This window comes from Strix aluco, chromosome 4 (genome assembly GCF_031877795.1).
Source record: "Strix aluco isolate bStrAlu1 chromosome 4, bStrAlu1.hap1, whole genome shotgun sequence".
Taxonomy (NCBI): Eukaryota; Metazoa; Chordata; class Aves; order Strigiformes; family Strigidae; genus Strix; species Strix aluco.
The window spans coordinates 26,156,514-26,169,559 of NC_133934.1; the positions used below are offsets into that span (position 1 = coordinate 26,156,514).

The window sequence follows — 13,046 nt, forward strand, 5'->3', positions numbered from 1 at the left end:
GTGGAAAGAGTTCCACATACGTATCTACCAATTTATCTTATATTTTCAATTAATCTCTTCCTTTAAAAAATTTATTCTTGTCATGAAGGTTATAATAACTTTGCAACAGTAGCTTGGTGATGTGCTGTTGCGGCTGCTTGTCAAGATGGCCACTATTGTTTTACTGTTCCTTATGCTTTCTTCCTTCTCTCCTGTCCAAAATAGGATGTCTCAAATTGTTATCTAACTGGATGGAAAAGGGATTTAGAACTAACTTTGGAGTAGTGGCTGTCTTTGTTGTAGATGTGTACAGTGGAATGGAGTCTTGGTTAGAAGACTAAGTAGTATTCCCTGCTACCACAGGGTTACATTGGTCCTGGTAGTCTTGCTCTGTGCAATACATACATACACTCTCATATTCTTAAACTATGAAAATAATTCAGGTGATAAATCTCATAATCACTATTCTGTTTTATTCTTGCCAAGACATAATGGAAAAATTCATTAGTAGGTCATAGTTAGGCCATTTTATTAAGTCTGTTATAAAAACAGAAGTCCCATTATGGTGTAAAACCTATGGAAACAATGATTTCACTGCATTATTAGCTCCTAGTGTCTGACATTTAGTGTGATTAAATAGGAAAAACATGTCTAAGACATAACTTGAGTCTAGCTGGCTTTGGTTTTCTTTGAATGTCAGTAGAAAAAAAACCTGTAGAATAGGAATTTGTTCCTTCAGTAGGGCCTTTATTTTACTTAATAAGAGTACTCTGCTGTTATTGCAATGTATCTGTTGCAGGTTCTGAAAGTACTACCAATGAAGATTATCAGAGCATCGCACTATATTTTGAAGGAGAAAAGAAACATTTTCAGGCGGGAAAATTTTTCTTGCTGTGTGGTCAATATGGACGGGTCAGTACTTAAAGGATAAAACAGACATAGTTAAACGTTCATAGAAGCTGTTCAAAATACAGTACTTCAAAATCAGAGAAGTTCATAGTGAACCTTAGCTGCTGTAACTGATGACATACTGATATTTTTAAAAAGTGTAAAAAACATAAGTAAACTGTTTATATTTACAATTATCTACATTGTATTCTGTGAATTATACACTGCCATGCATGTAACTTCTTCATAGCAGTAGAGGCTCCAGGTGGATCTAAACGTTATGAACATAGAAGTAGAATTTATTTATATTAGCTTGGCCAATGAAGACTTGGTTGCTGACTAATTAATTCAACGTTCCCTTAAAGTTTTTTTTTTAAAAAGGAAATACGTTAATTGAAGTATGTCAATTGACAGACTTCTTTTCGATCAGTTACAAATCAGTGAACTGACACTTACTAAATGGCTGACTTTTGCATACTGAACACATACCCAAAAAATATTACTGATTTTTGCAAATTACAGCCATTATAGGTGCCCATTCCTTCAACTGGGGCATAGGGGGGGTCCACTGGCACATTAATCATTAATTTCTTCTCACCATATTGCTCTGAACATCTTTCACAGTTAAATGAAGGTATATACCAGAATTTGGCAAAGACTCAACTCCTCTTTCTTGCAGGAGTATCTGTAAGAGCAGCTGCTACCTCTGTAGTGTACGTGGTTATCCTTATATCTGTAAAATACAGTCAAGATAAGCATTCAGTGTGCCACTTATCTGTCAAATTGCAGAGAGAAATAACATGATAAAAATTAGGAAAATGTTAATTTCATGTGTCTCAGTTTTAACTTTTCTTCTGTGTCATTTTAGGCATTAAAGCACTTCATGAAAAGTCCAAGCACAGAAGATAACTTGGCTATAGAAATGGCAATTGAAACAGTAAGCAACTTTGATAAAAGGAAAAATTCTTCATCTTTTCAAGAAGTTTACCTTCAGAGTTGTGACATTTTCATAGCGTGAAACTCCACATAGTGTGCTTGGACAGATTGAAAATAGAAGGAAAACTGTATCACTGAAGGTGACATCCAAACATTTAAAAAAGTAGAATAAGTTAATACTGACACCAGAGGAAAACGTGTTTTCAGTCTTCAAAGGAGGGTTTATGAATTCATTCAGATTTTTGTGGTTGTGTGTCAGAGACACCCGAGTTTGGAATATTTTTTTTTAGCAATATCCATACACAGTTTTTCAGTTTTGCTGATTTTTCCAGTCTGCACACTATGGTTAGAGAAGTCAATATGCCTCCATTCTCTCTGTCACAGAGTCACAGAATGGTTGAGATTGGAAGGAACCTCTGGAGGTCATCTGTTCCACCCCCCTGCTCAAGCAGAGCCACCTAGAGCTGGTTGCCCAGGACTGTGTCCAGGTGGCTTTTGAGTATCTCCAAGGAAGGAGAATCCACAACCTCCGTGGGCAACCAGTGCCAGTGCTTGGTCACCCTCACAGTGAGAAAGTGTTTCATGATGTTCAGATGAAACCTCCTGTGTTTCAGCTGGTGCAGATTGCCTCTGGTCCTGTCACTGGGCACCACTAAAGACAGCCTGGCTCCTTCCTCTTTGTGCCCTCTGCTCAAGTAGTTACATAATTGACAAGATCCCCCCTGAACCTTCTCTTCTCCAGCCTCAACAGTCCCAGCTCTCTCAGCCGTTGCTCATATATCAGATGCTGCAGGTCCTTCATCCAGCCCTTTGCTGGACTCTCTCCAGTATGGCCACGTCTCTCTTGTACTGAGGAACCCAGAACAGGACACAGCACTGCAGGTGTGGCCTCACCTGGAGTAGAGGGGAATGGCCACCTGGCTTGACTTGCTGGCCACACTCCTAATGCAGCCCAGGATACCGTTATCCTCCTGTGCTGCAGGGGCAGATTGGTGGCTCATGTTCATGATGACCCCCAGGCCCTTTTCTGCCGAGCTGCTTTCCAGCTGGGCGGCCCCCAGCATGTACTGGCACATGGGCTTGTTCGTCCCCAGGTGCAAGATTTTGCCCTTCCCCTTGTTGAGCTTCGTGAGGTTCCTGACAGCCCTTTTCTCCAGCCTGTGGAGCTGGAGCAGGGCAGCACAGCCTTCTGGTGTATCAGCCACTCCACCCAGTTTTGTATCAGCAGCAAGCTTCCTAAGGGTGCATTCTGCCCCATCATCCAGACCAGACTGGTCCCAGTATTGACGCCTGGGGCACACTGATAGTTACTGGCCTTCAGCTAGACTTTGTATTACTGATCACAACCCTCTGGGCCTGACCATTCAGCCAGTTTTCAGTCCACCTCACTGTCTGCTCATCCAGCCCATACTTCATCAGCTTCTCTGTGAGGATGTTATGGTAGACAGTGTCAAAAGCCTTTCTGAAGTCAAGGTAGACAACATCCACTGCTCGTTGCTCTCAGATTCCACCATCAGATGGAAGACCAGTTGCAGCATCAGTCTTACACCTTTCAGTTTTCATCCTTATTATCTCCAAAAATCTCTTTTCTATCCCCAAAAAAAGAAGAAATTTGGGATGAAGCAATCTTTGCTAACTAGTATTTTGCTCATGATCTCAAAAATTCTGTAGTCATCAGGTCTCCAGCTCATGCTGCACCTCAATACATGTGAACCTACTCTGTTTCTTGAGATTCCCTTCTAGACAATATAAACTGGAAACCTGCCTAAGCAGGCCCATTGCCAGCTTCCATCTAAGCATCTACTGCCACTTTCACTTTCTGTCATCCAAACCGTGCTCAGACTGCCTCTGTTCCCTTGAAGAACCTACAGCTTTGAAAATCTTGTTAGGTATCATTAGAGTTTTTTCAGACTGTTAAATAGTAGAGCTGGCTCTGCTTAGAGCTAACACAGCTGCTCTTGAGGCCTTCCATCTCAGGGAGCTGTTGGCAGGGCTTGTGAGACTGAAGTTTGAGGTGTCTAATGCTTTCCTCTGGATCCAGATGTTTCAGCCCAAATGAATAAACTGAAGGCTATGAAACAGTTCAAAGACTATTACTGCAGTTGTACCATATGTATCCTTGTGGAATTTTTGAGACCGTCTCTTCAACTGGCCAGATACTGCTGGCTCTATTCTAGTGACCAGCACGGAATATTTCTCTGAGACACAAATTCTGCTGGGTTGGTAGGCATAGTTTTGTGGCAGCAGGCTTCAGCCCATGGTCCCTAGATTCAGATGCCTTCCCAACACTGAAGCAGAGGAATGGTTCATGGTAGTAGAGACCTGTTTAGTTATAATCCCCTGACTTAACACACTAGAAAATAAATCCACTCATTAGAAAATAAATGCTGCTGCATGTCAAAGCTGATGAACCAAGTAATCCTCTGGTTTGAACACACAGAACTAAAAAAAATCAGGTTTTAAATCTATCTAGTTTCAGTGGTTTTATAGAAAGCTTCCTTATGAGTAAGTATTTTTCCTTTCTCTTTCATATCATAATTTCTTCTGTCTTTATTTAATAGGTGGGACGGGCAAAAGATGAAGCCTTAACAAATCAGCTGATAGACTATCTTATGGGAGAAAGTGATGGCATGCCCAAGGTATTGTATTTTTATCACTGCTATCATGTCACACTGCTGTGCTACAGGATCTTCTGAGCTTATTTTGTCCTAAAATTTTTGGTAGACACAGATTGTTTGTTGGCTTGGTTTCATTAAGGAGCAAGACTTATATGATCACTCTGTGAGTCATTCACCCAGTAACTTCAGTTTCAGAAAGATAACAAAGGAAATAACTATCTTAGGTATAATCATCTTTCTCTCAACTTTATGAAAGCAGATAGTTGGACAGAGGAGATTCAAATTAACACTCATACTGAGGGAAAGAGACAAAACTTAGCTGTTCGTTCATGCCAGTTAGCCATCTGGCTGCTGCCTTTCCCAGATGGACAGTCAGCCTGTGTGTGTCTCAAGACTAGTTACAGCACTGATCTGGTCTTGCAGTGTGGAAAGCTAGTCTAACTGTTGCAGTGGAAGAAAGTAAGGTAGTAAATAGGAGATGAAGGACAAAAACCTAAAGATGATCAGGCTACATTAGTTCCTGTATTCATACATCAACACAAGACATAAAAAGTTGTGGACAGATTTTCAAAATTACCAGCTCCCTGTTGATTTCTGAAGTGACTAATGACCATGTTTTCAAAACGAGTTCAGCCCAAAGCAACTCAAAAATTTGCCGCTGAGATCACTTGAAAATGTAACGGCTTCATGTGGATGTCCATATGACAGTTAAACCTTATTTTAAAAAATACCTCTTTCTCTTGCATTTCCTATTATGTAGAAGTATTTAGTTTTAAGTTTGAATTGGCCATTCATAGAGTCAGTTTCATCTGTGGCTATAGGCTGTACGTCTGTGAACTAAAACACAGAGTTTCTGTTCAGTGTTGAAGAATAAATTTATGTATTTATGATAGAAAATTTTAAAAAACAGGAAGTACCTTTGATAATTTTTGGTGACAGAAATGCAGAAGTCCTAATGCAGAAGTTTCATTAACAGTAGGAGAATAAAATACTGTGGACACTGATTTTTATGTTTTCACTCATCATTGAAATAGAAAATCTTCTTTGGATCCTTAAAACCTTACATTTTTTTCTTTTGTACTACTTAGGAGGTGCTTTGTGCTATGAGGCTTCTTTTCATGTCGTGTGATCAATTAATAAAATTTAGAAAGGACCATAACCCTTTCTTCCGGGTGTCCTTTTTCCTGCTCCTTTGTTAAAAGCAAACCATTCACTGGGTGCAATAAAATACTTTTGGCAGGCTGGTAGACTATTTCATCTTTTTGTCTCTTGTATATATGGATTTGGGAGTTGATAGATACTTGCTGTCAGATTTTTGTGTATTAGTTGCCAATGCCATAAGTTTGGCAATAAAAGAGGAGGATAGTTCAAAAACTAAACAGAACATAGATTAAACTGTGCTATATGTACAATACAAGAAGTAGATTTTGACCATATTCCGCTGGTATGATTTTTTTTTCCAAGACAGGTTAAAAATGTCCACTGTAAATATGATGTTAGACATCAGAACAGCAGCATTTGAGGTTAAGATGAAAAACAGCTCTTTTGCAAGTGACTGCTGATGGGCTATCTGGTTTCTCTGAGTTCAAGCTATAGAAAAACAAGTGTCACAGACCATTTTTGGCTTTGATGTCCATAGAGCTTATGGTACAGTCAGTCATATTTGGGCTTGAGTTCATGGGACTAAGTGGCTTAGCCACTTCAAGTTTTACTGCCTGTTACAGCAGAGCTTGAACATGAGCTAAGTGGTGCTGCAGCCGTGTTTTTCTACTGTGAAAGCCAGACCTCGGATGCAGACATGGCAGTCTGCAATTCATCCCTTTCTCAAGGAATTTAAGATCTCATACAAACTCACAGTATATATTGTCAGGTACAAAATGATATGTATGGAAAAATAAGTTCTGCCTTAGTGAGAGGAGTAAGGTTTGGTAACAATAGAAATGACATGGTTTGGGTGCAGTAGGTTTATTTCACCCTTAATATTACAGCTGTGGTTTATGCTTCTGTTGGGAGATTAGAAATTCTGGCTCTTTCCTCTTTGTATGGTGCCTAGAGATTAAGGTTTTTGGTGTTTTAGACTTTTAGAGACACTGGACAGTTGATGGCCAAGCCAATCTTTGCTTTTATAAAAATCAAAACCAACCAACCAAACGCTCTATCGCTTTATTTTTTAACTCTTACTATTTACCTGTAATTTGAAATGTGAACATTAATAAAATTATGAGAGAAGCAAAACGTACTGAAACAAATGAAATTCAACTGCAAGAGACCAGAAAAGAATGAAGTTGTTGGAGGCATTAGATTAAAAATCTGTGCAGCATCAGTAAAGTCATATTTATGCTGAAAGCTGGGTGGACAGAAACTGTAGCATCCAGTCTCTTTTCTAAGATGCTAGAAAAATCTTAGCAGCAGATTTTTGTGAGAGAAGCCTAGCTATCTGGTTGAAAGACATGCATGGGACTGGATAAGGGAAGTGAGCTCCAGTGTGATGTCTGTAGTGAAGAGATGCTAAAGATTTTAGCAAACACCCAGAAACGCCGTAATTGCTGTATTTAACATTGTTTTGAACTTCAGTGTAGAGCTTTCTTTTCCTTGTTTAAAAGCTCTTTCTTGTTCTTCTGAATGCTTTAATCCAATCTGCCATAGTCTCTCTCAGTGAGTAACAAAATTTTACTTTATCAAATCATATATATTTGTTTTTAAAATGTACTTTAAAAGCAATTCATCTTTATCCTTATTATGCTATGGAGACAGTGTTTTTGAAATTATCAAGCAAATGGGGTTATTTTTAGAGAATAGCAGCTTTTATGTGGTGGTATTTTTGTAAAGCTGAAAGTAAGAGTGAACTTGAAGCAGCCATGCAGCAGAAACTTGCTAATCCTTTCAAGCATTGATCTTCAAAGCAGATCATTGCTCACAGCAGCCTGATTGCTTTAAATTTTTCCTGGCCAACAATTATGTGGCATTTTAGTCAAGTACCTTATTATCAAACTTATTATGCTTACCAAAATTTTGCTCCACTGTTGCCTGACTAATTATAAACTACTTCTTAAATGTGTTATTATGTCAACTATTGTATTGGTTAACTTTAACATGTAAAGATTCTTAATTTGTCACGTGTTCTTTTGTAATTTTTGAGGGAGTGTTAACTAGCAAGGTTCTGCTGTTTTCTGTGTGCATATTTTCTAAGTACCTGTGTTTTAAAAAGCAAAACTAAATTAAAATCATGGGTATCTAATATTAAGATCAGTTAGATTGCAATAATAAATTTTTCCAAAGACTTTAGGAAATGTGTTGTCAATTGAAAACTCCTTCCTGCATTTTTTGCTTTTAAAATGGCTGACTTTAAAGGTAGGAATATGAAAGTAAAACATGAGACAAATTTTTCTTAAATGCCTTCTACTTTTATATTTTTTCTACATATGGCTGCCATGTAAGTCATCTAAATATATTATTTAAGTAAAATATAATTAGGTACGTGGCAAATACCATATAAGACCACTGGTCCATGCTGGGACAGGATTGTTCTCCTGCTGCTGGAGAAAAGGGAGAAGCAGCCTCGATTGGGAAGAAGTGCGACCTTCTGCTATTGTCAGTGGAACAGCCATCTGTGGTCATTAGGAGGTGTCAGAAGTTGGGAAGAATTACATCCTACCCTATCACTCATAATAATTTTCATTTTTCCCCACTCAGGAAATAGCAATTTTCCTTTTTAAGGCAGTTTACAGTGAATAAATAATATCCACTAATATAAGTAGTTGTGGCTACTTTATTATCCAGATAACTATTTCATTATTGTTAAGTTATGGTTCTTACGTTGTTCAACCTTTTGATCATGTGTTACTTAAAATTCTGCTCCATCATTAGTTTAAAAGTAATTAGTTTTGGTCACTTAATGTTTTTCCTTATACTGTGAGTTAAAAAAAAGAATTTGATTTGCCTTTTTTCTTTCTGTAGTCAGTCTTTCTCTCTTGCTTTTATTTCTGTGATTTTTTTTCATTAACTTTTTCCTTGTCTCTCAAAGTAGGGAGCTAATCTTTGCAGTCATCTTCATAAGGAAATTTTTGTATCTTTCATGTTTCTGTTCCTTTGAATTTCTGCTTTTTTGCTATGTGTTTGAGACTTACATGCAAAACCCACACAGTATTCCAGAGAATGGCATGACATTGATTAATACAATTCTTTTTAAAGAAGTTTTTATACCATTTTAGCATAGAATCACATTATAAATGTTTGGGTCTACTACTAGTATTGCAGAATTAGTTGGTTTGGGTTTTTTGCTAAGCTGTCTATAAAGTTACCTGTCTTTTTTTTTTTTTCTGATCTGTATATTTAAGTTGGAACCATACCATTATATAGGATATTTCAGCTTAATTTAACCTTGATTTACTAGTTAAAAGATTGTCATATACAGACCTTACTTTTTATTGATCCCATTTTAGAAATCACTGCTAAAGATGTAAAATAGTGACGCTAGCCCAGTTGTTTGTTTTCACTTAATAGTTCCTTTTCATCATAAGCAAGGTCATTTTATTTTATATTTTAGCTCAGGAATGACCTCTTTTGAGGATTTTTTTCAAAGTCCTTATGAAAGACCAATTCTCTTTTTTTCTTGTTGATTTTTTTTAGTAGTCTCCTAGAAATTTGAGCACACTTTACAAAAATAGAGCTTATGTTTGTTTTCTTCAGTACTGCCATCTTGTTTTTTAAAAGTTTTGGGTTTTTCACTAATTTCACTAATTTTCCTGCTGTTGGATTGCCAGTTTGTGGGTTTTTACACTTTCACTGGGTTTTTAAACTAACATTTGCGATTCTTGATTCATGTAATATATCAAAAGTACATAGTATAGCAAATTATAAATTTTATGCATTTTGTTAGCTGATTGCCTCCTTAATTTTCAGGTTTTTAGCTGTCTTGGTTGTCCACCATCTGGTCCCAAAACAATACACTCTTTAATGGCCAGATTTTGTCATCCTTATCCACACTAAGCAATGTTTGCATCCAGATCCATAACACAATTTAAACATTTCTAGCAAGATTTCGATTTCTAAAGGAGTCCTTTGGTTCTTTTCTGATACCATAAATGCCCACACATCTGAAGGCGTTGGGTTTCCACCTGTACAACTCTCTATGTGCCTAACAGTCTGCAGCTTTCTGCATCAATATTGACAGGGCTTGGCAACTAACTGCCACAACTTGGTCAGGGTCCTCAACATGGGTGTTTATCTGACTGTCCTAATGGCCAAAACTTAAAGGGGAATGTAGCATAGCTAAAGCGTGTTGATACAATGAGATTTTCACAAAACAAGCCAGCTTGTCTGCTTTAGTTTGAAGAATATGGTGGTGGGATAGGCAAGTAAAGAAAGAGAATACAGCAGTATGTATTCAGTTAGTATTAATTGCTTTTGTGTGATTCAATTAAGGATGCCAGGTACCTATTCCGCTTATACATGGTACTAAAGCAATACAGAGAAGCTGCCAGAACTGCTATAATAATTGCCAGGGAGGAGCAGTGTTCAGGTAAGTCTGTTTTCTCTAATATGACAGCATCTCTGACACTACATCCTTGCAGTACTTAGGGTACCATTATTTATGTAGGATTGTACTTATAAAAGACATGTATTGGTTCTTTTAATTACATTTGGGTTTAATTTTTAATTTGAAGTAGCCTTTGTGAAAAGGTTGGGACTCATACCTGTGTATTAAATATTGGAAAAAAGAAAATTATGGAAAATATCTGCATTCCTTATTACATTCAAGTAAATATACTAAGATTATCTGCAACTTGTGTATATCACAGATCTTAAAATTACAGTTTCTACGTGTGGTTTCTGACTTGGATACTGATCCTTTAGTCTGCACATGATTGTTTTCAGTTGGAGATGCGCACAGGAGGTGATTTCTGTTGAAGAGTCAGATATCTGCTTACTTAAGCCTTGTTTTCACCGGTAATAGGTAGCTGAAGTTAGAAATAGAAAAAAAGTAATAAGAAGGGACAGGGCTAGAAGCAAAATAGCTGTTGCCTCCATTATTCGTGCTCCTCTGTAGCCATGGCAACAGCCCTACCATAACACCACTTGCTTTTCATTTCAAGTAAGTTAAGAAAAATATCTATAAAGGAAGAGTAGCAGTCTCAGGAACATCCCAGGCAAAGTAACTTTTATGGATGGCTCCTCAGCATTGGGCTAAGGAGTGGAAAATCACTTAAACCCTTGGCCAGCATGATCTCCCAATTCATCACAGCAGTGAATAATCATAGAATCATAGAACCATTTAGGTTGGAAAAGACCTTTAGAATCAAGTCCAACTGTAAACCTAACAGTGCCAAGTCCACCACTAAACCGTGTCCCCAAGTGCATCATCTACACATCTTTTAAATACCACTTCCCTGGGCAGCCTGTTCCTTCCAGTGCTTGACAACCCTTTTGGTAAAGCAGTTTTTCCCAACATCCAATCGAAACCTCGCCTGGTGCAACTTGAGGCCATTTCCTCTTGTCCTGTCACTTGTTACTTGGGAGAAGAGACCAGCACCCACCTCGCTACAACCTCCTGTCAGTAGCTGTAGAGAGCGGTAAGGTCCTTTTCTGCTGGGCAGCTTTCCAGCCACTCTTCCCCAAGCCTGTAGCGTTGCGTGGGGTTGTTGGGACCCAAGTGTAGGACCTGGCACTGAGCCTTGTGTTTCCACTAATTACATAAGCAGGAAATGTAAAGGCTCAAGGGTTTCATTATTTACTAGCTTCTCTGAAGCTCAAAACTTATATCTAAAATTCAGTATCCCATACTGTATTTCATATTCCCTAATAGTATAGATGTGTTCTGCAACAGTGTAATAATAAGCACAGTATTTTTTTCACTAAAATCACAAATCTTGCAGTAACCTTCCTCCACAGAGGCACAGTTTTAGATTGTCCCCCTCTTCCTTCAGGAGATTTCAGTGAGTTTGATTCTGAAGTTTACACCAATATAGTTTATTCTTAAAAGTCAAACTGGTATTTTCTTTTGAGTATGCCATTTTATATGCAATTTTCCTTTAAGTTTTTTTTATGTAATCACGTGATTTTAAGACGGATCCTAACACCGAGAGTCAGTAACACAACATGAAAAAAGTAATGTTGTTTTCCAGCAACTAATTCTGGAGTGATATTTAGCTGCCTCACACAAATTCCACTGGTTGATTCAATCATAGTGTGTAACAACACACAATACATTGCTCTATAGAGTAAAAGTGTTTGCTGATTTAGAAAGAGAGAGAGATAGAGGAAAAAAGTTTGCTGAAGTAACTGAATCTGAAATTTCCTTTAAATGCCTCCAACTGCAAAGAGTATGACTTCCTTATACTCTAATAATGAAGAAAAAAACAAAAAACAAACAACAAAAAAAACCAAGGCAAGAACAAACAACTAGCTAAGAGTAGACTGACCATACTAAGCAGTGGTGGTTTTCAGCTACATTGATAATTTAATAAAATCCTGTGGTTTCTGGAGAATCCTTGATAGTAAACTTGAAGCAGTATAATCTAGTGAATTAACATTCAAATTTTAATTATCTCTCTGAAAGGTTTTGGATTTGTTTGGTTGCAGAGGCAAAGCAAATGATAAAGTAAAAGTATGTTAAATTAACATTTAAACAACAGCTTTTGAATATCTGACATTGAAGAACAAAAAGAGGTAACATCTCTAAATGCTCTAAAAATACCTTTTCTCGTCTTTATTGTGGAAGCATTATATCAGATACAGCATCTTCCATTTGTTAAGTTTCATTATATGAAATTGTCATCCACATACATATTTTGCTTCTGTTTAGATGACTTCTCAAAGTAGAATTTTTTTTTCTTATTTAACTCCCTGGTTGATAACTGTTCAGGCTACTGTGACAAGAAACTGCTTGTGACTGTCCAAAGAAATTTTCATGCAGAGGTTTTGCTCTAAGAATCAACATAACTTCCTATTCAGCTTCCAAATATGTCATTAGTAAATAAATTGCTATGAAAAATTAAATTTACTGTTCAGTGTTGTTTGTTTTTAAGGAAACTACCGAAATGCACATGATGTTCTTTTCAGTATGTATTCAGAGTTAAAGACCCAGAAGATTAAAATTCCTTCTGAGATGGCTACAAACCTTATGATTCTACACAGCTATGTTTTAGTGAAGGTAATGAATTCAGAAACTGAATTTATGCATGAATTGCACAGTCTCTGATTTATTGAACTGTACGTGTGGATGCTCTGTATACATAAATTACTTTGTCATATAAGTTGTATCAGAGAATCCAAACGCATGCTAACAAGGACGATCCATACATTTTGGTTGTTTCTGCCTCTTTGACTAGCATGTTATTTTTTAAATACGAAATCATTAAAAACCTACATCTGGCTTCCTGTATTTCCTTTGCATTCATACTTACAAATCTGTTATGCTGCCAGTATTAATTATTACTCATAAGGAGATCGCTGCTTTTCTGTAAATGAAATTAAGCAGGGGGGCTCAAATGATCTCTGGTAGTTAACGCATGGCCCGTCAGGATATCCATTCAGCCTACAGCCAGCTTCTGGCCTCCCCCTCTACCAGCAGTGAGGCAGGAGCAGGCGATTAGCGGGCTGAAGGCCAGAAAGACTGTTCTGGGA

At 37.5% G+C, this 13,046-nt stretch overlaps 1 protein-coding gene across 5 annotated transcripts in view; it reads left to right on the top strand.

Moving 5' to 3' along the window:
- Window positions 1-13,046, top strand: part of WDR19 (WD repeat domain 19) — a 48,950-nt gene that overhangs the window by 29,001 nt on the left and 6,903 nt on the right. For all 5 annotated transcript variants that reach the window (XM_074822352.1, XM_074822354.1, XM_074822353.1 and 2 more), the window contains 5 exons: window positions 779-891; window positions 1,736-1,804; window positions 4,365-4,442; window positions 9,846-9,942; window positions 12,449-12,573. In XM_074822352.1, coding sequence (XP_074678453.1) covers window positions 779-891; window positions 1,736-1,804; window positions 4,365-4,442; window positions 9,846-9,942; window positions 12,449-12,573 — 482 coding nt within the window. The remainder of the gene's footprint in view (window positions 1-778; window positions 892-1,735; window positions 1,805-4,364; window positions 4,443-9,845; window positions 9,943-12,448; window positions 12,574-13,046) is intronic.